At 37.9% G+C, this 27400-nt stretch overlaps 1 protein-coding gene across 2 annotated transcripts in view; it reads left to right on the top strand.

Moving 5' to 3' along the window:
* F5 (coagulation factor V) overlaps positions 1–26578 on the top strand; it is a 72907-nt gene extending 46329 nt beyond the window's left edge. For both annotated transcript variants that reach the window (XM_026448449.1, XM_026448448.1), the window contains exons 14-26: positions 1–703; positions 4675–4849; positions 9516–9752; positions 10722–10932; positions 12452–12631; positions 14572–14688; positions 15995–16066; positions 16999–17102; positions 17553–17708; positions 20265–20409; positions 22193–22344; positions 25093–25275; positions 26285–26578. In XM_026448449.1, the coding sequence (XP_026304234.1) occupies positions 1–703; positions 4675–4849; positions 9516–9752; positions 10722–10932; positions 12452–12631; positions 14572–14688; positions 15995–16066; positions 16999–17102; positions 17553–17708; positions 20265–20409; positions 22193–22344; positions 25093–25275; positions 26285–26431 (2582 nt within the window). In that variant the 3' untranslated portion in view covers positions 26432–26578. The remainder of the gene's footprint in view (positions 704–4674; positions 4850–9515; positions 9753–10721; positions 10933–12451; positions 12632–14571; positions 14689–15994; positions 16067–16998; positions 17103–17552; positions 17709–20264; positions 20410–22192; positions 22345–25092; positions 25276–26284) is intronic.
* Positions 26579–27400: the final 822 nt, after the last annotated feature.

Raw genomic sequence — 27400 nt, 5'->3', positions numbered from 1 at the left:
CCCTTTCTCTAGACCTCAGTCAGACAAACCTCTCTCCAGAATTTAGTCAGACAAACCTTTCCCCAGACCTCAGTGAGATGCCCCTTTCTCCAGACCTCAGCCATACAACCCTTTCTTCAGACCTCGGTCAGACAAACCTCTCTCCAGAACTTAGTCAAACAAACCTTTCCCCAGCCCTCAGTCAGATGCCCCTTTCTCCAGACCTCAGCCAGGTGACTGTCTCTCCAGACATCAGTGAGACCACCCTTCTCCCTGATCTCAGCCAGATATCACCTCCTTTAGACCTTGATCAGATAGTCTACCCTTCTGAATCTAGTCAGTCATTGCATCTTCCAGAATTTAATGAGACTTTTCCTTATCCAGACCTTGGTCAGCTGCCATCTCCTTCATCTCCTACTCTCAATGATACTTTTCTATCAAAGGAATTTAATCCACTGGTTATAGTGGGCCTCAGTAAAGATGGTACAGATTACATTGAGATTATTCCAAAGGAAGAGGTCCAGAGCAGTGAAGATGACTATGCTGAAATTGATTATGTGCCCTATGATGACCCCTACAAAACTGATGTTAGGACAAACATCAATTCCTCCAGAAATCCTGACAACATTGCAGCATGGTACCTCCGCAGCAACAACGGAAACAGAAGAAATTATTATATTGCTGCTGAAGAAATATCCTGGGATTATTCAGAATTTGTACAAAGGTTTGGCCAGTTTTCTCCTTTTTTATTCTCATTTTTCCATTACTGCTAAAGAAAGTAGCTACTACAATTCAGGGGGATAATTGTGGGCAAATTATACTAAGAACAGTGTGGTTTCCCTATTGCAAGTTGGTCTGTTCTATTTCCTTTGTCAATTCCAAAATTGCTTCTTTACCTTGGATGACCCCTGGACAATATAAGAACAATCATTGGGAGAACTCTATAATATTCTGTAATTAGGCCTTTTTCTGTGTCCTCTCCTCTTACTACCCTTGTTTCTACTGACTCTTATTGCTCCAGGCAGAGCCCAACCTATCCATAGCTATATGCTAATCAATATGATTTAATTGAAGTTAGCCTCAAATCCAAACCCAAATATGATGTAGAAATCTCCTTTTTGCATTTACTTGTTTAGATCAGAATTTCTAAGAGATCCAAATCGCTTTTTTTAAAGATAATTTACAATTCAGTTTTGCTTAGGGGTAGAAAGCCATGTTGAACTGGGGTCTTTGTTCTGGGATGAAGATACAGAAAGAGAAAAGAGAGGAGGAAAGGAGCAAGGCTTAGTCAACTACAAATTCTCAGGGACATAGCATGATGACTGCGCATCAACTGTCTAGACATAGCCCACAGCTTTTACTAAAACTGTTACATTAATCACTTAAAAAACGAAAATGTAATTACAGTAGGCAAACACAATGTATGGTGTGACTTATGCAAATGAATTCATTAATCTGATGCCTGACATCTCCACATCAGAACTCTGTTTAAAACACTTTTTCCTATGACTTCCTATTTAAATGTTGCACTCAATACCATATGAGAACAACTAGCTATCTGAGTATTTCTAAGCAAGGCCTGAGGGAGTAAGATGTAGGGCCTGTCCAGAGTAAATAGGGATGGAACCACCTTCAAAATCTTGTATTCTGTTCAAGGCTCACGACCCACTTTAATGGCAGTCAAAGTTGCTTTACCCACTCCCTTGTGTTCTGTGAGTTTGCATGTTATGCTCAGAGTCTGGAAAGATGGGATTAGTAGGGGAGGTAGACCAGAAGAAAGGCAGAATGAGATTCTCTGTTGATGGCTCATGGTATATAGCAAATATTATGGGTTTGATGGGTGAGTGTTTGGCTTGTTTCCACAGGCTTGGGAAATGTGAGAGCCAGTGGGAAAATTGGACATGCTTCAGTCCTAGACTGGAAATAATGTGCTTTATTTATTTATTTATTTATTTATAATTTTTAATTAAACTTTTTATTTTGGAATAAAAATAAAATAGATTCACATACAGTCAAGAGAAATAATACAGAGAGATCCTTTGGGTATCATGAGTATTCTTTATCCAGTTTCTCCCAGGGGTAACATTTTGCAAATCTATAATACTATATCACAACCAGCATACTGACATTGATACTGTCAAGATATGGGATGTTTACCATCACCATAAAAATCCCTCTCTTTACCCCTTTATACTCATATCAACCTTCCTCCCACCATACCCCTTCCTTATTCCCTGGCAACCAGTAGTCTGATCTCCATTTCTATAATTTTGTCATTTCAAGAATATTACATAAATGGAATCAGGCAACATGTAATCTTTGGGGACTGGTATTTTTTCACTCAGTAAAATTCTCTGGAGATTCATCAGGTTATTGCATGTACTCCATTACATGGGTGTACCACAGTTTTTTTGGGTTTTTTTTTGGTCATTGTTTTATATACATTTATGGTGCAAACATGATGTTTTAATATATTTATAAACTGTGAATTGACAAAATCAAGCTAATTAGCCTATGCATTACCTCACATGCTTTTTGTGGTTAGAACACTTGAGATGTACTCAGCAATGTTAAAAAATTCAGTGTGTTGTTATTAACTACAGTCACCATCTTATACAACAGATCTTCTAAATTTATTTCTTCTAATTGAATTTTATCTTTTGATCATTTTCTCAATGCTTCACCTCTGTATTCCTTTGTTAACCATGGTTGTACCTTCTGCTTCTATGAGCTCAATGTTTTTAGTTTCCACATTATAGGTGAGATCCTGCAGTACTTGTCTTTCTGTACCTGGCTTATTTTTTGTTTTTGTTTTTTTTTTTTTTTGAGACAGAGTCTCACATACCTGGCTTATTTTATGTAACATAACGACCTCCTGGTTCAGTCATGTTGTCGCAGATGACATCATTTCTTCATTTTCTTTTTTTTTTTTTTTTGAGACAGAGTCTCGCTGTGTCTCCCAGACTGGAGTGCAGTGGTGTGATCTCGGCTCACTACAAGGTCCGCCTCCCGGGTTCACGCCATTCTCCTGCCTCAGCCTCTCGAGTAGCTGGGACTACAGGCGCCTGCCACCACGCCCGGCTGATATTTTTTGTATTTTTAGTAGAGACGGTGTTTCACCATGTTAGCCAGGATGGTCTCGATCTCCTGACCTCATGATCCATGCGCCTCAGCCTCCCAAAGTGCTGGGATTACAGGTGTGAGCCACCACGCCCGGACCATTTTCTTTTTTTTCAATGCTAAATAGTATTTCATTGTTTATGCAGATCACATTTAAGAAATCCATTCATTTGTTGATAGACATTTGGGTTGCTTCCCTATCTTGGCTAATGTGGCTAATGCTGCAGTGAACATGGGAGAGCAGATATCTCTTCAACACACTGATTTCATTTTCTGTGGGTATATACCCAAAAGCGGGATTAATGGATCATATGGTAATTCTATTTTTAATTTTTAAAGGAACCTCCCATACTGTTTTCCATAATGGCTGTACTAATTTACATTCTCAGCAAGAGTGTACAAGAGTTCCCTTTTCTTCACATCCTTGCCAACGTTTATCTCTTGTCATTTTTATAATACAATCCTGACGGTGTGAGGTGAGCCCTCATTGTGATTTTAAATTGCATTTCCCTGATTATTAGTAATGTTGAGCATCTTTTCATGTATTTGTTGGTCATCTGTATGTCTTCTTTTACGAAATGTCTATTCAAGTCTTTTGCTCATTTTTTAATCAGGCTATTTGGGTTTTTTGCTGCATTGAGTTCCTTATACTTTTAATTTTAATTCCTTATCGGATATTTGGTTTTCAAGAATATTCTCCCATTCCACAGGTTGTCTCTTCACTCTGTCGTTTCCTTTGCTGTGCATAAACTTCTGAGTTTGGTGGCAATCCCATTTGTCTATTTCTGCTTTTGTTGCCTGTGCTTTTGAGGTCATATCCAAACAATCTTTGTCCACACCCAGTGTCAAGGAGCTTAAGAATAATGGACATTAGCAAAAAACAAATGTGAGAAGAGTGGCTACTTTCGGGGTACAAAACATTCACCCATCCAGTGACTTTCATAAGTATGACCTTCTAATTAATCTGACCATTGTCACCTGATAGCCCCAAGCTCTGGCGCTGTCCCATTACATGGCTTTGTCTGCCTTTGATCTTAAAATTTAGAACATACGATTGCATTTGTGCATTCATTTATATGTTTGACAAAAATTTGTTAAGCTCCTACTGTGTGCCAGATAATGTGCTTACCACTGGAGAGAGTATTATGAGCAAACTAGGCACAATGGCTGACCTTATGGTACTTATACCCAGTGAGAGTCAGATATTAATAGATAATCTCACAAATAAATGATATATAATCTACCATATATACCATAGAAATAGTATAAGAATACTATAGGAATTTACTATGTATACTATAATAATACTATGGAAATATAAGGAATTGATATAGAGACTTGACCTAGTCTGAAAGGTCATAGGAAGACTTACCTGTAAAATAATGTCTGAGTTAGGAATTGAAAGATATTTACTGGCTTTTGTTTTTATTCACTTTTACATTTACTCATTTGTCCATCAAATATTTATTAAAGACCTTCTCTATGCTAGATGGTATATTTAGAAAGAGACAATTTCCTAAATTCTTTGAACAGTCTTTAATTTCTTCTTTTACACAATTAGTATTATTATTTCAGGGAAACAGATATTGAAGACTCTGATGATATTCCAGAAGACACCGTATATAAGAAAGTAGTTTTTCGAAAGTACCTCGACAGCACTTTTACCAAACGTGATCCTCGAGGGGAGTATGAAGAGCATCTTGGAATTCTTGGTCCTATTATCAGAGCTGAAGTGGATGATGTTATCCAAGTAAGTCTTTTGAGCACTGCTAAGATCATCGGAGGAATTTCCACAAGCACCAGAGGGTTGTAAAGGTGCAGGTGGCAAGAGAGCTATAGGTGATTAGTTTATTTTCCAGGATTAATGAATAATTACATTTCTTTTCAAAGACTCCTTGTCAAACAATTTGGCAATCTTCAAGACTAAAAAAAAAAAAAAAAAGATCTCACTTTTTTTTAAATGCTGAAAACTATATAATCTATAGAAAATCTCTCTGTAATTTTTATCTAAAGCTAATCTATCTAGAGTTAACATAGAAAATTAATATATTCAAGAACAATTGAATTGGGCTTCATAGTAGTGGTGGTGGTGGTAGCAGTAGTAGTGCTAGTAGTAATAGCAATTTAAAAATATCTCCTGGTGTTTTCCTAAAAAAGTAAATAAAGTGAAGTTAAATAAAATGAGTAAGGAAAGTAAAGATGTCTCCGTACCCTCCAAAAGTGAGCAAGTTTCTTCAGTGTCTTCCTAGTTCTGGTCATTTCTTTCAAAATCTTGTGTCCAGACCCAGGATTATAACTTGCTTTTATAACAAAGTTTACTTCCGCCATTTTTGCTAACCTCTCATGTTCAAAAACCCAGAAAGAACCCCGATTCTAAAGTAAGCTATTCTAGATTTTAAAATAGAATCTACTATACCTGTGTAAGCATTCACTACATTTTCAGTGACTATTTGCTCTTTTTAAAAATGTAAACAAGTACATAGGGATATAAGAATCTTAATTATTCTAAATTTTCCATGAAGTTATAGAAGGCAATATTCTCTCTTACGATTAGGGGATCCTTTTTCAAGATGAATGATAATTTAACACAGTATTTTAAAAACCTATTCTAAGTGAAGTAACTCAGGAATCAAAAGACAGATGCTGTGTGTTCTCACTTATAAATGGGAGCTAAACTATGGGTATGCAAAGGCAGACAGATCAGTATAATGGACACTGGAGATTCAAAAGGGAACAGGGGGATGGATGAAAAGCTACCTCCTGGGTGCAGGGTACACTACTCAGGTGACAGGTACAACTAATATCCTAGACTTCACCACTATACAATTCATCCATGTAACCAAAAACCACTTGCATCCCTAAAGCAACTGAAGATTTTTTAAAAATTTAAAAATCAAAATAAATGCACGAAAGTCACAATTAACAAAACATCACAATTGTGAATAAAGACAGGATCAGTAACAATGTTGCATTGAGTCATACTGGAGCCTTAGGCAAAAGGAAAAAAATCAAATACTGAATCTTTGTTTTAGCCCTGGTTTTCACTAGATAAAAATAACTTCATTTGTATATTTAAAAATAATTTTAACTTTTATTTTAGATTCAGGGGTCATATGTGCAGGTTTGTTATCTGGGTATATTATGTGATGCTGATGTTTAGGGTATGATTGATCCCATCATCCAAGTAGTGTGCATAGTACCCAATAGTTTTTCAGTCCTTGCTCGTCTCCCTCCTCCCACCCCGCTCTAGTAGTCCCCAGTGTTTATTGCCATCTTTATGTTCGTGAGTACCCAATGTTTAGCTCCCACTTATAAGTGAGAACATGTGGTATTTGGTTTTCTATTTCTATATTAATTCACTTAGCATAACAGCCTCCAGCTGGCATCCATGTTGTTGTAAAGGACATGATGGCAGTCTTTTTTATGGCTGCCTAGTATTCCATGGTGCATATATACCACATTTTCTTTATCTAGTCCACCACTGATGGGCAGCTAGGTTGATTCCATGTCTTTGCTACTGTGAATAATGCTGTGATGAACATCCTAGTACATGTGTCTTTTTGGTAGAACAATGTATTTTCTTTTTCTTTTTTCTTTTCTTTTTTTTTTTCGAGATGGAGTCTCACTCTGTCGCCCAGGCTGGAGTACAGAGGTATTATCTCAACTCACTGCAACATCTGCCTCCCAGGTTCCAGTAATTCTCCTGCCTCAGCCTCCTGAGTAGCTGGGATTATGGGTGCCCACCACCATGCCCAGCTAATTTTTGTATTTTTAGTAGAGACAGGGTTTTACCGTATTGGCCAGGCTGGTCTCAAACTCCTGACCTCAGGCAATCTGCCTGCCTCAGCTTCCCAAAGTGCTGGGATTACAGGCATGAGCCACTGTGCGTGGCTGAACAATTTATTTTCTTTTTTGGCTACATACTCAGTAATAGAATTGCTAGGTCAAAGTGTAGCAGGAAAAGCCTCAGACGAAACCCCTCAGACACCGAGTTAAAGAAGGAAGGGCTGCCGGGCGCGGTGGCTCAAGCCTGTAATCCCAGCACTTTGGGAGGCCAAGACGGGTGGATCACGAGGTCAGGAGATCGAGACCATCCTGGGTAACACGGTGAAACCCCGTCTCTACTAAAAAATACAAAAAAAAAACTAGCTGGGCAAGGTGGCGGGTGCCTGTAGTCCCAGCTACTCGGGAGGCTAAGGCAGGAGAATGGCATAAACCCGGGAGGCGGAGCTTGCAGTGAGCTGAGATCCGGCCACTGCACTCCAGCCTGGGTGACAGAGCGAGACTCCGTCTCAAAAAAAAAAAAAAGGAAGGGCTTTATTCAGCCAGGAGCTTTGGCAAGACTCATGTCTCCAACAACAGAGCTCCCCAAGTGAGCAATTCCTGTCCCTTTTAAGGGCTCACAACTCTAAGAGGGTCCGTGTGAGAGGGTCATGATCCATTGAGCAAGCAGGGTGTATGTGACTGGGGGCTGCATGCACCGGTAGTTAGAACAGGACAGGACAGGACAGGGATTTTCACAGTGCTTTTCTGTACAATGTCTGTAATCTATGGATAATATAACCAATTCGGTCAGGGGTCGATCTTTAACTACCAGGTCCACGGTGTGGCGCCGGGCTGTCTGCTTGTAGATTTCATTTCTGCCTTTTAGTTTTTACTTCTTCTTTCTTTGGAGGCAGAAATTGGGCATAAGACAATATGAGGAGTGGTCTCCTCACTTAAAATAGTAGTTCTGTATTAAGTTCTTTGAGAAATCCCCAAACGTCTTTCCACAGTGGCTAATTTACATTCTAAGCAGCAGTGTATAAGCATTTCCTTTTCTTCACAGCCTCACCAGCATTTATTTTTTGGATTTTACTAATAGCCATTCTGACTGGTGTGAGATGGTATTTCACTGTGATATTGATTTGCATTTCTCTGATGATTAGTGATGTTGAGCATTTTTTTCATGTTTGTTGGTTATTCGTATGTCTTCTTTTGAGAAGTATCCGTTCATGTCTTTTGCCCACTTTTTAATGGGGTTATTTGTATTTCACTTGTTCAATTGTTTAACTATCTTACAGTTTCTGGATATTAGACCTTTGTCAGATACATACTTTGTGAATATTTTTTCTATTCTCTGTCTGTTCACTTTGTAGGTAGCTTCTTTTGCTGAGAAAAAGCTCTTTAGTTTGTCAATTTTTGCTTTAGTTGAAATGCTTTTGAGAAATTAGTCATAAATTCTTTCCCAAGGCTGATATCCAGAATGGTGTTTCCTAGGTGTTCTTCTAGGTTTCTTAAAGTTTGAGGTCTTACATTTAAATCTTTAATCCATCTTTTTTTAAAATTATACTTTATGTCCTAGGGTACATCTGTAATCCATCTTGAGTTAATTTTTGTATATGATGAATCCAGTTTCATTGGATTCATTGGGGTCCAGTTTCATTCTTTCACATATGGGTAGCCAGCTATTCCAGCACCATTTATTAAATACGAGTTCTTTCCCCCCCTCCTTTTTTTGTTGTTGTTGTTGTTGTTGACTTTGTCAAAGTTCAGGCGCTTGTAAGTGTGTGGCTTTATTTCTGGGTTCTTTATTCTGTTCCATTGTCCTATGTATCTGTTTTTGTATCAGTACCATGCTATTTTGGTTATTGCAGCTTTATAGTATAGTTTCAAGTCAGGTACTGTGATACCTCCAGATTTGTTCCTTTTGCGTAGGATTGCTTTGGCTATTCAGGCTCTTTTTTGACTCCATATGAATTTTAGAATAGCTTTGTCTAATCCTGAGGAAAATGATTCCAGTAGTTATTTAAAAAATAGTGTTGAATCTGTAGATTGCTTGGGGCACAATGGCTATTTTAACAATACTGATTCTTTCAGTACATGAGCATAGAATGTTTTTCCATTTGTTTGTGTTACCTATGATTTCTTTCGTCAGTGTTTTGTAATTCTCCTTAAAGAGATCTTTCACCACTTTGGTTAGATGTTTTCCTAGGTATTTGTGTGTGTGTGTGTGTGTGTTTCTATTTCTAATGGGATTGTGTTCTTGATTTCGCTCTCAGTTTGAACATTATTGATGTATAGAAATGCTCTGTACATTGTATCAGAAGCTTAAAAGCTTCTTATGAACAAGAATCAAGCCTCTTTCATCTTCATATCTTCACTACCTATCACTCTCATTTCATTAGTAGATAATGTCAGTACTTTGGCCTTGAGCCTAAGAACACATATCTTTTGGTATTTCTGGAGAAAACTACTTGGGCCATATCTCACAGAATGGTTGTGAAAATTAAATGAAATAATATACATAAGTTATTTTGTACCTTATATCTTAGCTCCGATTTTATAACCAGCCACTTTGGCCTATAATGCTGACATTTTTGTGGTTTAGATTTTTGTTAAGCTTAAGTACATTTGTGGATCATTCCTTTTTCTAGGTTCGTTTTAAAAATTTAGCATCCAGACCATATTCTCTACATGCCCATGGACTTTCCTATGAAAAATCATCAGAGGGAAAGACTTATGAAGATGACTCTCCTGAGTGGTTTAAGGAAGATAATGCTGTTCAGCCAAATAGCAGTTATACCTACGTATGGCATGCCACTGAACGATCAGGGCCAGAAAGTCCTGGCTCTGCCTGTCGGGCTTGGGCCTACTACTCAGCTGTGAACCCAGTAGGTACTTTCATTGAAAGTTTTTCTCATTCCCCTAACCTTGTAATCTGAGTCCACCAAATGGAAGAGTGGGGGTTATTTCTTGTCAAATGTCTGTCTTGCTTTTCATGAGGAATGCATAAGGGTGTGGTTAACAGTCTACATTTATCATAACCAGGGACTCTCCATGCAGCTCTTCAGATGACAGAGAGAGAAACATTTATTCAGTGGAGAGGAGGGAAGATTACTTGAATGACTGGCCATGAATTAGAATGCCTACATTTACAGAAGATGGCATGTATTTGAAATTTTCTTGAACAAATATGAGCTATGTTCTGCTCTTTCTTTATGGAAAAAAACTGCAAAGTCAAGACTCCCTTATCTATGATTCTGCAATGTATATATACTTCAAAACAATGTTGTACACAGTATATACATACAATTTTATCTGTCAATTAAAAAGAGAAGCAGCTCCTTCATTTAATGCATAGTGGAAAGAGCACAGACTCAGATTTAAATTTTTACCCTGTCACGTGATGCATAATCCTAGGAAATTCCTTGACCTCTCTTAGACTGATACCAGAAGTTAAAAATGAGGTAATAGTACATAGTGCATGGTAAGCATTTGGTAAATACTTGTTCAATGAATGAATTTATATTTACCATATAAGATAGTTGTCACGATTAAATGAGAGATTGCAGGCAAATCATTTACTATTCTGGTAGATTCCCAATAAATAGTATCCCTTATATTATCCATTTATTATTATCATCATTGTTACTGGGATAAAGATCAACCAGAGGAAGGAGGATTATGAATACAACAGAATTAGGTGATAAATATCCAGGCTTATTATGCCATTCATTTATAATCTTCATCTTCAAATTCAGAGCCTGTCAGAAAGTTTCCTTTTTTATATGATGAGTGACTATCAGAAGAGCAAGGAAATTCCTGAGAAAGAGACAATACAATTTACTCTCTTTTTCCAGGAAAAAGATATTCACTCAGGCTTGATAGGTCCCCTCCTAATCTGCCAAAAAGGAATACTACATAAGGACAGCAACATGCCTGTGGACATGAGAGAATTTGTCTTACTATTTATGACCTTTGATGAAAAGAAGAGCTGGTACTATGAAAAGAAGTCCCGAAGTTCTTGGAGACTCACATCCTCAGAAGTGAAAAAATCCCATGAGTTTCACGGTATTTTCCTCTGACTTTGATCTAATTTCCTAATTAAATCACACTGGGTCACAGTGATTCCTGCCCTTAGAGCTTCACAAGATTAGACATGAGATGCTTCTGAGACAACCAGAGCTACAACTAAAACTGGTTCCTTAACATTCCAGAGGGCTGATATAATCTGGCAGGTAACACTGTGGGTGAGGCAAAAAGAGAAAGTCTGAAAGATAGTGCAGAGAAGCTGCTGCAAAACAAACCAACAGAAAACCACCACAACAAAAAGCCAGTGTGCTTCAGCTGGTAACACACATTGAAAAGGAATTAACATTGTTCTGCAATTTAAAAAGTTAATAAGCTTGTTTCTGGATCTCTAAAGGCACAAGTGTTTATATAAAAGAAATGATCACCTGTGTGTCTTTTCTAAAATAAGAATGATTCTAACAGTTTTAGCTCTCAGCAGCTACCAGGTGGCACCCAAAGCATATGAGAACAAAATGAGAGAAGAAACTAGGTACCCAGATGATGGGAGAACAGTGGCAAGAGAGCATTTGGGTGGTCACACTGGGAAAAGTGTGCCTACTTGGAAATTCACTCAGAAATTTGGCCTGTAAGCTAGTAACTGAAACAGAAACTGAGAGGAGAAAGGGACGAACTTGTGTTATGAATATGTAGACAGGTGTTCTCATGCCTGATATAATTTTAAGGATGCCCAAATGATCTCAACCCGTCCCTCTCCAAAAATTCACTTGCCTGGTTTCTGAAATTTCACAGCAGTTCCTCTAACTTAAGAAGAAGGAAACAAAGCACTTCCCTCACTTTGGTTTCAGTTAAATGTTTGGTAATACTAAACTTTATCTTTAAAATTTTGTGTTACATTTTTAAGGTGATCATGTTTCTCAGGAACTTTAAAAAAAAAAAATCCACATATTTTACTACAGGGAGAGTAGATAAAGCCTGAGAACCCGAGACATCTAATCTGAGAAGTGGGCAGAGGAGTTATCGTACCAATGAGAGAATAAACATGACTTGCTATGGTTGCTGGATACACCAATGATAAACTCCTCATTTTATAAACTCCTAGACTTCCCAATTTACCTGAAACTTTCTCTGAATTTAGAAGGCCTTAAGGTGACATGCTGCATATCTTCTTGCTGACTCTAACCCCTGGAGTTTACTTTGTCTGCCTATACTTGTGTTTATCTTTTTGTAGTTAAGGAAAATTAAGACTGTTAATGGAAAGGATACGTGGGTAAAGCACAGAAGTGTAAAAGCTGGGGAAAAGAGTGATACACCGCTTGGAAAGGGAGATAGCCCCACCTTCTGCTGTAGGCTGGTGTGAATGATATGAGAAGGACTAGTTGTTCTGCTTCAGCCTCTCACTAATATGACATACAAGAGGGCCCTTTCCATGGCTAGGTAGGCCTGAGAATGCAGAATCATGAGGAAGATGGGTGTTGAGTGAGTTGCCCCATATTTCCTTACCAGTCGCCCTCTCTGTGTCAACAGATTTTTAATTGATTTCAACTCTTTGTCCTTTCAGCCATTAATGGGATGATCTACAGCTTGCCTGGCCTGAGAATGTACGAGCAAGAGTGGGTGAGGTTACACCTGCTGAACATAGGTGGCTCCCAAGACATTCACGTGGTTCACTTTCATGGCCAGACCTTGCTGGAAAATGGCAATAAACAGCACCAGTTAGGCGTCTGGGCCCTTCTGCCTGGTAAAAACTTGGGAAATGGAAAGAGGTCCCTGCTAAGAAATACAGGGAAAAGGCAATCATAGCTTCTGTTACTCCTTCTTATTTCTTCCTTGTGCATATACTTCCTAAGGGGTCGGAACATAGGGTTCTGGCATAGAGCCTAGGCAAACCCATAGACCCCAAGTATATATGGAGTGCAAAAATGTCACCTAATTTATGAACTATTTGCAGCACCACACAGGCTAAATGTATGACCCAACTCAGTTGCTACATAACATGCAGTTTCTCCCAAGCCACTGTGTGTCATACAGATGAGGTCTCAAGCAGATAAAAAAATGAATCCCACAGGGCTCAGGCAGCTACAGCTATCTCTGCTGGGAGGGTTTCCAGATTCTTCAGTTCTGCTCCTCCTCTGGGCTCTAGCACCCTAATATCTTTGGGCAAGTGATTCCAGGAATCATATTTTTAAACTGACTTATAGACTGTTTGAAGGGGAAAACATTTTTTTTAAAATAGTTACAAAAGTTAAAGAATAACAAAGGTATTTAGAGCTTTTCATGTGCAAAATAAAGATAAATGTAGATTTAAACAATCTACAATTCTACGGAAGGGATGTTTCTGTGCCAATGAGTTGTTTGTACGTGTATCTACTTATGCAGCCGGTGTGTGGGTGGGGCTGTGATGCCAGATGCCAAATTCTCAGACTCCAGTGGATGTAATAAAAACCTAGGAAGTCGGTTAAAATGCAGATGTGAAAGCAGAGGGATTTTGTTCTCAGAGACTTTAAGGTAGATTTTGGGCAGAATTCCCAGGAGTCTGTATTTTTAACAAGCAGCCTTCCTTCTATTTTGCCTTCTATTAAAAGTAATGGCAAAAACCGCAATGATAGTTTGCACCAACCTAACACACGCTGCCTGAGGATGTAGTGAAGGCAGTCCCTCGACAGCACTTTGAGTGTGTGAATCTGCCTCAGATGCAGGCACAGAAGTCCAAATGGACTGGTTTGATTAAGAGCAGGGAAAAAAAGAGGGTTCTTGTTGGTTTTTCACATGCCAGTAACTCACTAATACATCTAGAGAGTATTGTATTGTATTAATACAATAATCAATAGATAATTAATCTATCATATTAAAATCAGAGACAGAAGAGAGATTCAGTCAAATTCTCTCATTTTTCATCGAGTATTAGAAGATCAATCATTTTTCCCATATAAGCCTAGAGACAGACTGAGAAGCTAGGATTGGCTGGTGTCTCTAAATCTGCAAACCTAAATACTGCACTGGAGAGAGGGAAACTGGAGATCTTTTTCAGTGGGTTTGAGGAAGATAACCATATCTATTCATTTTCACCCACAATCTGGGAAAGAGTCATAAATTATAGTCAACAGAATTTAAATATTAACTGCCAGGGGGTAATGTTAAGTACTAGAATGGATAGCCAGAGGTTTTAGAAATCTCATTCTTTCAGTGTTTTTTTCTGAACAATTTATGTAAATCTCTAGTCACATATGTAAGCTTTATGGAAAATTTGAAAACATGGAGGAAGAAGATTTTATTTTGATTTTCTTATATAAAAAAGAGAAAAAAGCAAAATGAAGAGAGGGAAAGGAAACATGTATGATATTTTTGAGGCCCAATGATGTCATTCGAGGTCACTTTGATACTTAGGACTGTGAAGCTGTATTGTGTGTGAGTTAACTTGTAACATTATATTTAGATAAGTGAAAGTTTCTTCCAGTGAGGCATGGTAGAGATTTAAAAAATTTCTTTAGTTATCTCTGTGTGTGTGTTGTTATTGTTTTGTTTTTATCTGTTATACTTGTAGTCCTACCTAAAGAAAAATGGTTAAATTCTATTTGAAAGTCTCTTGTGAAGCAGGAATTTTAGGATTCATAGAGAACTATCAACCACAATATTTACTTGTTAATTTTTGCAAATGTAATGTTGTTCTTTTTATTTTAGGTGCATTTAAAACTCTCGAAATGAAGGCATCAAAACCTGGCTGGTGGCTCCTAAACACAGAGGTTGGAGAAAACCAGAGAGCAGGGATGCAAACGCCATTTCTTATCATGGACAGAGGTATCACGAGAGCCATGTGATATTTGGTTTAGCAGGAGAGTGCCTATTACTAGAGTATTACCAACTTTTAGATTGGAAATATTCAACTCTAAGAACTCTGATGTGACAAAGGCATAATTTGTAGCCATAGTTGCTTTTATTCTGGTCCATGGTCTCATTGCATTGAAAACACAGCAGTCAGATCAAAAGCATTCCTCTCAATTGGGAAAACTACATAAAGCATCCTTCTTCATGATTTGTGATCCATGGGCAAGTGCATGTAAGAAATTCTCCAGGTTCCAAGAGTTGAGGAGGGAAAAGGTCACAGGAATTTAACAATGACTGAGTCACTAAACTTGACATTTCAGCGTTTAGGAAACACAGTTTTCATCTGTCCATCTATTCATCCATTCTTTAAGCCATTACTAAGCACTATTGAGTATGAAGCACTGTGCTAACATCCAGGTAGCACAGTGGCTGGTATCCCTTCCTTAATCAGGATATAAATAATCTTGTAACTTTGAGGTCAACTTTTGAGAACATAGTCTCATGAGGGCTAGAACTTTTTTTTTTCATATTTTTGTATTTCGTATTTTTATTTTTTTGTAGAGAAGAGGTTGCCCAAGATGGTGTCAAACTCCTGGCCTCAAGTAATCCTCCCCCTCGGCCTCCCAGAGTGCCAGGATTACAGGCACGAGGCACTGCACCTAGCCATGGATAGTACTTAATGTTGTAAAATAGCAAAGTTAAGATAAAAGCAGAAGAAAATCAGTTTAAAACATGATTACGGCTGGGCGCGGTGGCTCAAGCCTGTAATCCCAGCACTTTGGGAGGCCGAGACGGGCGGATCACGAGGTCAGGAGATCAAGACCATCCTGGCTAACACGGTGAAACCCCGTCTCTACTAAAAAATCCAAAAAACTAGCCGGGCAAGGTGGCGGGTGCCTGTAGTCCCAGCTACTCGGGAGGGAGGCTGAGGCAGGAGAATGGCGTAAACCCGGAAGGCGGAGCTTGCAGTGAGCTGAGATCCGGCCACTGCACTCCAGCCTGGGCCACAGAGCGAGACTCCGTCTCAAAAAAAAAAAAAAAGATTACATTTCAGGATTTCTTTTGTTTTCTTCTGTGATGCCACTATATCTATTAAAGCACCAGTCTTGTTAGTGCATTTACCATTTTATAATCAGATATATTTAAGTCAGGGTCACACAAGGTAGGTAAAAATATCTTATTACTGACCTGTCAGAAACATAACCCCTAACCATGGAGTTTTACTTTATTATATATATTTTCTAAGCAAAAATTATTCATTTTTTCCTGTTTTTCATAGACTGTAAGATGCCAATGGGACTAAGCACTGGTATCATATCTGATTCACAGATCAAGGCTTCAGAATTTCTGGGTAAGTTGTGGCACCATGGTCTGTGAATGGAACCTCCTACAATTGTGCAGATGCAGCCTATGAAACCATACATGACAACCTATCTATGAATCAGTTCTTCTCTTTATGCTTTTCTCTACTACAATATAGTGACGCAGCTCCATTTGGGGTACACATATGGTAAAGGAAGGAACACTGTGACAGGACCTAAAGGCCTGTTAGCGTGCTCTTAACACTGCCACCCTTTCTGGTGTATAATGTTCCCAAAGAGTCTTTTCCAGGAGAAACCGATAGCTGGGGGTCATTGAGTTCTCTACATAAAGAGCCCAGCCTCTCTGCAGGGATTTGGCAAGGATCAGATAGCTTACTCTTATAACCACATGCCCATTTCCAAACTCTCCTCAGTCACCTTTTCTGGGTTTGACCACACATGTAGTATTTCAGCCAGATTCACAGGGTCTTATCAGCTAAGCATTGTAGTCCCCATTAATATGGCCCTTTGCCTGTGGTAACCATTCATCTATTCAGAAAACTTTGTTGAACCTCCACTATGTGGCAGGAACTCCTCCAAAGTTTTCTCACACTGCCTGTAAGCCCTTTCCAAGATCAAGAGGTCATCATCAAGAGGATGATCAGGCTCCCATATACCCTTTCCATGTCTTCCTGTTAGGCAGGCACATTCAGCATTAGGAACATCAACATAACAGAAAAAAAAACAAACATGACCTGTGTGCAAGAAAGGGAATAGGTGGTGGTTGGCAGCTGACCAAACACAGACCTGAAGCCCAGATTTCATCATCAAGGACTGGCTTAGTAGCTGAGGCCCATGCCTAGACTTCTGACTGCAACACAGGTCTTCCAAGGATCTGGTTTTCCAGTGGATTAAACTCACTTGAGAAATTGCTGAGTTTTTAAAAAATTCAGAATAAATATTTTTCTTCCCTTGAGTTTAGGTTACTGGGAGCCCAGATTAGCAAGATTAAACAATGGTGGATCTTATAACGCTTGGAGTGTAGAAAAACTTGCAGCAGAATTGGCCTCTAAACCTTGGATCCAGGTTTGTTTAATAGACTGATAATATTTACTGCTATTGTAATAATAAAAATGAAAGTGATTTAGTAATTCCTTCTTGTTATTTTTCTTGCAATGTTGTTAGGGGAAATAGCAAGTACTAAGTGTGAGGCACCGTTCTAAGTACTTTATGTCCTTAAAATCAACCCTCTGAGGTTGGTTCTAATAATATCTTGTTTTATAGATTAAAAAACAAAAGGCACAGAGATACTAACTGCCTTCCCAAAGTAACTCATAGCTAATTAGTCATTGAGTTGGGATTCAAATCTAGGTACTCTGTGCACAAATATGGATTACATGTAGTCATTGTATCAGTTTGCTAAGATCTTATGTGCTAGCTTTTTAGTTCTGGAGAAAGCTGATTTTATAATGAATTTAGGCAGTGTGTGACTTGTTGACAAGGACAGTTCTTTTTACTGGCTTTCCTATATTGCAGGTGGACATGCAAAAGGAAGTCATAATCACAGGGATCCAGACCCAAGGTGCCAAACACTACCTGAAGTCCTGCTATACCACAGAGTTCTATGTGGCTTATAGTTCCAACCAGATCAACTGGCAGATCTTCAAAGGGAACAGCACAAGGAATGTGATGGTTTGTGTGCATCTTTCTATCTGAATCTCTAGACTCAGTCTAGGATTATGATGACTATGCCTAATGATTATGTATTTTAAAAAATACCTTTCTGGGTATTAGAAATGTGAATGGCTTTCTAAGGGTCATATGGAGAAGAGCAGTAATATGATGGGTCTGTGTCTTACACATTAAAGAGAGAAGCAGGGTTACTGAAACTTCAAAACCCCACAAAACTTTAAAAAATAATGTCATCATTAAATAAAATACCCAGATTTCTCAGACTGGCCGATGGTGTATGGCAGAGTAGAACATCTGGTCTTGTGCCTCAAGGAGCTCATGCTAAAACTTGGCTACCAAGACTTTTGATTTTACTATTGCAGTTTGTTTTGTTCTTTATTTCAGTGTACCTGGAGTAAATTGTAGTGTTAATGCTAGTAAGCCTCTGAGGCAGTGTGATTCTCAGACTTTTTGGGGGGCCACGCCTGAGGAATGGCATCCTCCTCCTTGCTCTTCCAGGGGCTCAGCCAGAAGCCCTAACTCTTCTCCTCTATTCCTTTCCCCAAAGAAACCTACCTGAATGCAAGGAGTCTGCCTGCCATTATTATACCAATAACCTCGAGTCTGTTTCTGCTTATATTTTATATGAAATTATTTACTGTTTATTAGTTACCTATTTTTAATAATTATTTATAATATGTCTCAGAACCATTGAAATCCTAAATTATGGTTCTTACTAATGAGTATTATGAGAGAAAATACAGATTACAGTTGAGTCTATAGCATAAAGATTTTGTCACCTATGTTCATGAGATGATATTGGTATGTAGTTTTATTTTTTTCGAGTTGTCTTTTGATACCTCAGTTATACTAGCTTCATAAAATTGGTAAGCATGCTCTTCTATTCTATATTCTGGCTTCATAAAATTGGTAAGCTTGTCTTTTCTACATTCTAGGAGAAAATGTCTGCAATTGGTATTAATTCTTTAAATATTTGGTAGGAATCACCAGTGGAACCATCTCGGCCTGCAGATTTCTTTTTGGGCAGTTTTTAAGTTACGAATTCTATGTTCTACATAGTTACAGGGCCATTCAAATTATCTGTCATATTGGGTGAATTGAAATACTTTCTATATTTCAATTAATTGGTCAATTCCCTCTGTGTTGTTAAGTTTATATGTGTAGAGTGGCTTGTATATTCCCTTATCCTTTTCATGTTTGTAGTGATTTTGCCTGTTTCATCTCTGATGTTGTCAACTGCATCTCCTTTCTTTTTTTGTGAATCTTGCTAGAGATTTGTCAATTTAAAAAAAAATCTTCTTGGCCAGGCGCAGTGGCTCACGCCTGTAATCCCAGCACTTTGGGAGGCTGAGGCAGGCAGATCACGAGGTCAAGCGATCAAGACCATTCTGACCAACATGGTGAAACCCTCTACCAAAAATATTTTAAAACATTAGGCATGGTGGCACACACCTGTAATCCCAGCTACTTGGGAGGCTGAAGCAGAAGTATTGCTTGAATCTGGGAGGCAAAGGTTGCAGTGTCCGAGATCTTGCCACTGCACTCCAGCCTGGTGGCAGAGTGAGACTCTGTCTCAAAAAAAACAAAAAAATCTTCTCAGTTTTTCTCAGCCCTGTTTTATTGATTTTCTCTATTGTTTTTCTGTTTTCAATATTACCAATACCTGCTCCAATCTTCTGTTTTAAAAAGTTGGCTTTTTCTGACATTGCTGTGTCAGGAAAAGGGATAGGGCACAGCCTGGTTACTGCCAAGTGGGGGTCAAAGTCCAGTTTCCCCACTCACTGCCTAAGAAGGGATTGTTCCTTGGTGACTGGGTGGGAACGGGAGTTCCCCATTTGGCCTCCACTGACACTCAGGGGCAGGACCTTTATTAGGGGCTGGAGATGAAAGCCCTAAATTCCCACATGGCCTTTTCTGACACAACCCCAGTAAGAGTGCTGGGGTGCCTCTTTAGCCTCATGAGCATAGAAGTCTAGGCTTCCCATTCAGCCTTTGCCGTTGTGGGTTGGGGAGGGGCCTCAGGTTTTTCTATGGTGTTTGGCTAAAGGAGAGAAGTCAGTATCCACAAGTTTTCTATTATATCTTGCTAGGCTTCCCTTTACTGGTATTTTGGTTAGGGAAAGCAGATTTTATTTGGGCTTCTTCAGTCTGTACTCATTGGTGTTTCCAGGTTCCTGGCTTCTTCATCTCTAAGTCTGGGATTTATGAGGCAAAAAGAAAATTCAGGACACTCACCACCATTTTGTTCCTTACGAGAACCCTAGTCAGTCTGTCTTCTGAGCTCTTTTCTCCTGAAAAGATGTTTCCCCTTCTTAGGTTTCTCTTAGCTATAATGTCCAAAGTTTTTAGTTGTACTTACCAGGAGTAATAGGGCAAAGTACATATATACAATCTTCCTGGAAGTGCAATTATCCCCAAGTATATTTTATAACCAAATTGATTTAGTTCAGGCCCCATGAAAATGTAGTATTATAATATGAAATTAGATCAAAATTTTATTATAAAGTCACTTTATAGATCACTGTTACATAACTAAACTTTTCTCTTTTCTTCTAGTATTTTAATGGCAATTCAGATGCCTCTACAATAAAAGAGAATCAGTTTGACCCACCTATTGTGGCTAGATATATTAGGATCTCTCCAACTCGAGCATATAACAGACCTACCCTTCGATTGGAGTTGCAAGGTTGTGAGGTAAATGGTAAGGTACAAAGATGCATTATTTTCTCACTGCCACTCAACGAATCAAGATTTGGGAGGTATAGGAGAATGAGTAGAATTTTTAGTTCTCTTCAGTGATTTAGGCTCCTAGGAAAACCTTTGTGAAACAGGTTCTACTTGGGTAAACTCTCAGTGTGATCTAGACCAAGAATGGTTCTGCCAATCAGAGGGCCAACAGCATCTCTCTGAAGAAAGTGCCTGGATTATATAGACACATCACAACTCTCCAAGGAAGGGCTCTAATTTGGAATTATCTCCATCAGCCCATTTTCAATAAGACCTACCTGAGATTCAAACCAGGCCTGACTCTTCCAAAGTCCTCCAGGTCACTCAGACTTCAATGTCATGACAGCATCTGGCAACATCACTGCCATATATGTGGTGTTCAATGAGTGTTTTTGAAATCTGAATTGGCTTCCCAACTTCCTGAAACCATGATTCATCTTTATATTTTCTTTAATACCCTATGTAGGTACTCAAGTCTTTTCTATGTTAGCTGCTATTTCTTAGGGGCCGTAATGTGACCTGTGGTATAAATAAATCCAGGTAATCATAAATAATCATATTAAAATTCTGCTATACATAACAAGGATGTTTAAGAGTCTTAACTGTTCTTGGATTCTTCAAGCAGTGCTTTCCAATATTTTTTACTTCAAACCACACAAAGAAAATAATATCTGCCTGGCAAGAAGAAGCCATGATTTACACTGGAGAAAGTAGCTGAACCCTGGAATCAGTTTCTTATTGAAGCAGATAATGGCACAGTATACCTTGGATGGATAAGGGTATTTTGCCGATGTCCAGATAGCAGTAGTCTATAAAATCTCCCAAATAAAACACAAATCTTGTATCGGCAGGACCACCCCTTGAAACAGTTCCATAAGTCATTGTGTTTTTTTTTCTTTCCATATGGTATAAATAGACTTGTTCAGATCCTAATAAACTACCCTAAAATGTGACATTCAACTCTGCTAATTTATTTAAAATATCTATTTTTTATACAAGAAGCATTATTTTCTTCTTATTCATTTTCTTGATACTTAGGTAATTATTAGCAGTGGGTATTATTTTTAGGGCTCTTTTTTTTTCATGGAGTAAGTAAGGCATCACTTCAAGAAAAGTTCTGCATGATTTACCAACAAGAACAAGGTATCACAGAGATGATGGGCAGTCAGCCAGGTTCACTCACTAGCTATGTTTCTTATAGTCACAGGTCTGCCTTGCTGCCTATGATATTCAAATTACACCTTGGAAAAATTCCAAAGAGTACATAACTTGAATTACCCTCTAAGGGTTGAAACAGAAAATATTAAATAGTGAATGAGGGTCCATTGTATCTTCTTTGTAGCTTTTGCTAGAAGAAACAGAGTGTTTTTATATAGAGATAGTTTAGGATTATTGTCATCTCAAAGCAAAGACCAAAGTTTCCATGATTCTCAGAAGGAAGAAGTGAGTTTTAATGTTTAGAACATGGTATTTGGTATCAGATTGTCTGAGCTGAATTCAGTTTCTGATTCTTCTGGCTGTGTTACCTTAGACAAATTACTGTATTTTGCTATACTAAAATGGAGATATTTATGAGTATTAAATAATACACGTAAATCCTGAGAACAGTATTTGGCACTTGGATTCAATGAATCTTCATTTTTGTGATTACTGTTTTTGTCATTCATTGGTAAAAATATTATTATCTCCTCTGCAGTGCAATATGCCATGCAGGGAATATTGGTGTATAATTAATCACATTACTTTTCTTTTGATAGGATGTTCCACACCGCTGGGTATGGAAAGTGGAAAGATAGAAAACAAGCAAATCACAGCTTCTTCGTTTAAAAAATCTTGGTGGGGAGATTACTGGGAACCCTTCCGTGCCCGTCTGAATGCCCAGGGACGTGTGAATGCCTGGCAAGCCAAGGTGAAGTGTACTCTACGCATGGTATTCTTTTAGTGCTCCAGAAGAATGCAAAGGCCCTCACTACCACGAACATGAGGATCTGTTTCTGCAGATTAAAATCCTAGGTCCAAGAGTCTAGGGTATCTGTGGACTTGATAGTTTCGACTATAACTTTGGCTCAGAGAGAAGTCATTTATCATCTCTGTGGGTTTTGGTCTAGTCTTGATTTAAACCAATAATAAGCAAATTTATTTTGCTGCAAAGGGATAGATAGTAAATATTTTAGTCTTTGTGGGCCATACATTCTCTGCCGTAACTACTCAACTCTGCCATTGTAGCAGGAAAGTAGCCATAAACAACATGTAAATGAATGAGATAACTGTGTTCTAATAAAACTTTGTTCACAAAAAACAGGCAGTGGGCCAAATTTGGCCCATGGATCATAGTTTGCCAGCTCCTCATTTAGACAGCTTACATTAGTGATAAATGAATGATTTATATTTGCACCATCATCTCTTATTTTTTCTTTACAATTTAGCAATATTTTTTCATTTTCTTAAATGAAATGTCATTTAAGCTTTTTTATTCTCTTCCCCATCCTCCTTAAGAGCTTTGTGGTATTTCTTGAGACAACTAGAAGCATAGTAAAATGTTGCAAAACCGGAGTTATAAAATCAGTGATCTAAGTTAAACAAACACCTTCCAGAGAGTTATACTACCCCTGATATTAGCCCACTGAGTAATTCAGGTGATTTAATTTTGGGGTAACTCTTAGTAGTTGACTCATTTTTATTAATTCTTTAAATGGCCTGAGATATCAGAATGGTATGGATAACTTGATGATTCCTTCAGCCAACTAAATCCAAATTCCCTACTTTCTACCCTCATATCTCCCTCCCTTAAGATACTTACACTCCAATTTCTTGACTTTCTATAGAATTCCAGGACCTATCCTTAAATTAGGCCACCAGAAAGGAAAAAAGAATTGTGGTGCTGGTGGGGTAAATAGGAAAGATTAGATTCCACACAGTCTTGGGAACTAATATCTGTGTCTTGAAACTCATTCTGGAATCACAGAATCACAGAATGTTACAGTAGCAAGGAGCAAAGCATCTGGTCTAGATCTTTCCTTTTAAGTCTAAATACACAGGAAATTAAGTCATTTTAGCTTAGTTTGGTAGCAGAATCAGGACTAGAATCCCATTCTCCCAGTAAACAGGCCATGCACCTTCCACCATTTGTAGCAGCCCAAATACCTCATTTTGCAATTTTGTAGAGGGCAAAGCTGACACCCAGAGAAGTTAAAATAATAAAAGTAGTGTCATATTACATTATATTTATATAATTTACATAGCAATATTAATAATAATTAAAGAGATGTTATCCAGTTCTTTTTCAGATGACTCTTTAGACTTGTTCATGGTATAACCTTGTCACCCCATACTTCATTTTACAATCTTTTAAAAAAATTTGCACTCTCTGTAATTTGCTCTTAGTCTTTGTAATATAACAAAGGCCTCAAAGATAAAATGCTAATTTTTAATGCTGTTATTTCAAAGTTAGAATTCGGGATCAGAAATATGTGTTTTACTTAACCCCCTTCCACTCACATGAAATATCTTTATATAGTCTCTTTAGAGAGGTTGAAAATCAAAGCTGGACATATGCAGGGATGCACACAGATGCTGTTCTCTCCATAACTAAAATGTCTCTACCTCTTTTATGCCTGTGAAAACTTCTAGCTGGTTATACTCTGTATCACTGGTACAACCTTAATTTGAAGACACACTAAAATATCACCCAGATGTCGCTAGAAGATGTTATAGACTTAAAAGTTTTCTCATATAATCATTCTAATTCAGTTAATTTGCTTTTAAAATAGATATAGCATGTGAATTTTTGTATATACACATACACATATATATAAACATACACCTAAGTGTGTGTGGGTGATGTTGAAGAAACATATCAATATTATTTCCTTTATAATTGAATGAGGCTATGGTAGATGACAAATCTCCCAAAGGTAAAAATTTATCTCAGATTGCTCTAAAACTCAGTTTAGACCTTCTGATCTTTCTCCAAACGCATATCACCAACCATGTGGTTAGGCATTTTTTTAGTCCAGAGACAGGACAATAACTGTACTGTGTATCAAGCTCTACTTATTGTTTTATCAGGTCTCTCAAATATTACGTTTATTTGAAATATCAGAAGAAATTGAAGTGTTTCTGCTATTTGACATTAACAGGGGGAAAGAGAAGTTGGGTTTTGTAAAATAGGTGAAATAGAGAGAGGATGCTATCCAATTATTTCCCAGATAACCCTGTAGCAATATTACCAGAGTATTTAAAGAAATTTAAGAAAATAATATTTACAGATAACTTAGCAATTTAATACTTTTTCCAAATAAAACTCATGTGTTCATTCATTTATTCAACAACTATTTATTGAACACCAACTGGGCGTCTTAACATCGTGGTGAGGAACAGGAAACAAAATTAAATAAGCCTCTACCCTCAAGCAGTAAGGAATACTAAGAAGGAAACAATTATAGTACAATGTATGAAATACTTCAATAGAAATTTATACACATATTGTGGCAACAAAGAAGAAAGAGGGAAAGTTTCTAGGAGACAGTGAATCCTAAGGGATAAGATAGAACAAAATCCTTTTGAGCTCTGTGCTTTTTTGCATATCTTGGTATAAAAAAAAAAAAGCAAAGGTTTTAACATCTTCCTTATCAATGTGTTTTTGTCATTTTCATAGGCAAACAACAACAAGCAGTGGCTACAAATTGATCTACTCAAGATCAAGAAGATAACAGCAATTACAACACAGGGCTGCAAGTCTCTGTCCTCTGAAATGTATGTAAAGAGCTATACCATCCACTACAGTGACCAGGGAGTGGAATGGAAACCATACAGGCTGAAATCCTCCATGGTGGACAAGGTAGAGTGGCATCTGGGCAAAGAGAAAGCAATCTGAAGACTATGCTATGATGAGAATAACAGTATTTTGCATTTGACAAATATGCACTGACATGTACCACCTCTTTAAGTCTTCTGAATCTTAGTTCTTCAGGTGCCTGTTCTCAGACAAACTCCTGGTTGTCTGTTTTGGTTTGTTTTATTTCTCACTACACCAGATTGCCCCCATAGGAGGATAAATATCATTGTCATAAAAAAATAGTGATTTCATTTCTGGTGTGTGTAAACCTTGGGGAACTTGATGATGATGGGGGGGGGATATTATACCATTTAGTTGAGGATATAAGGTACATGCCAACAAGGATAAACAAATTAAAATGCCTAGTCAAATTTTAAATGTTGGCAATAGTTAACCATTTATTGGTGGCCACTTCCTGGCACTTACTATGCACTTACTTTTACATACATTTTTAAATCTTTGCAATGACTTCTGTGAGGTGAAATTTTATTATCCTTACTTTGCCAATGAGGAAATGAAGAATCAGAGAATAAGTAACTTGTTCAGTCATACAGCTAATACGAAGGGGCTGAAGGCAGAAATGGTTTTCCAGCTGCTCCACAGCACCATGTGAGACTTGTTGATTTTTCCCCAATTTAACTCAGATCACTGGTGATATGAAGTCTATCTGGCATGTGATTTCATAACTGATGGAGGATCATCTCTGTGATAGTGTTCTATGTGTTCTTTGATATGCTCATTTTGAGCTAATAGGATAAAAAATTATCTGGGTTGGGTGTGATGGCTCATGCCTGCAATGCCAACACTTTGGAAGGCTGAGGAGAGAGGATTACTTGAGCCCAGGAGTTCAAGGCTGCAGTGAGCCATGATTGTGTGAGCCATGATTGTGCCACTGGACTCAAGCCTGGGCAACAGAATAAGACCCTGTCTAAAAAAAAAAACCAAACTTATCTGTAAGATTTTTGTTTCCATTTATGCTGTCATTAAAGATTTTCTCTTATTTTGCTTTCAGATTTTTGAAGGAAATACTAATACCAAAGGACATGTGAAGAACTTTTTCAACCCCCCAATCATTTCCAGGTTTATCCGTGTCATTCCTAAAACATGGAATCAAAGTATTGCACTTCGCCTAGAACTCTTTGGCTGTGATGTTTACTAGAACCGAATATTCAAAAACCCCTGGAAGAGGCTCTTTAAGACCTCAAACCATTTAGAATGGGCAATGTATTTACGCTGTGTTAAATGTTAACAGTTTTCCACTATTTCTCTTTTTTTCTATTAGTGAATAAAATTTTATACAAGAAGCTTTTATAATGTGTCTCCTTGCTACCAGTAAGTAAGATAATGGCTATTAATTCTGCATTAATTTGAATATAGATAGGAAAATATCAAGAACCAACAAGAAAAGGGCTTATCTTTCTTAGTTATTAAAAATGCTATGAAGTAATATTTATGTGGTTAAAATGCTTCATTATAACTCTTTTAAATCCTATACACATTAATAAACAGATATTACTTTAAATAATAATTGATAGACCTGGATAACTTTCATTTCTACATTTTTCTTTAACTATGATTTAACAGCAAAGGAAACAAAGACATGATTTTTTAATGGTTTTTCTTGACAGTGAAGAGAAAAACAATATTATCAAATGAAATAGGTACTTAAAATATCCTGTCTTTCCTATATAACAACGCTTTTTTCTGACTTTCCATGAGTAAAGAAATAGCCAAGCATGTTTCCAGTAGCCCCATTGAAATTGTGAATCTGTCCTGTTCTCCCTAGGGACTGCACACATTGATATTCAAGGTTAGTGGTCATTATATATGGAGCAGAACTAAAATAACCATGGTAGAATTGAATGTGTAATGTTGGCTTCATTCTAGCTGGTACTACATGGCACACAGTTTCAAAACATAAGTTCACCTACGGGAAAGCTCAGACCTGTAAAACAGAGCATGGGAACTGCTGGTCTAAACGCAGTTGTTCCTGCTGGAACAGACCTCTGGTCAAACTGGCAAGCAGTTAACATTTTCTTTCAGGGCCCTCCTCTCTATGGCCTCAACTTCCTCCTCTCTCTTCCAGCAAATTCCCCTTTCATCATTCCTTTCCCTGGGGACTTGGCAT

This window comes from Piliocolobus tephrosceles, chromosome 1 (genome assembly GCF_002776525.5).
Source record: "Piliocolobus tephrosceles isolate RC106 chromosome 1, ASM277652v3, whole genome shotgun sequence".
Classification (NCBI taxonomy): Eukaryota; Metazoa; Chordata; class Mammalia; order Primates; family Cercopithecidae; genus Piliocolobus; species Piliocolobus tephrosceles.
Note: the sequence above shows the minus strand (reverse complement) of the source record. Positions and strands in the feature narration are given on the sequence as shown.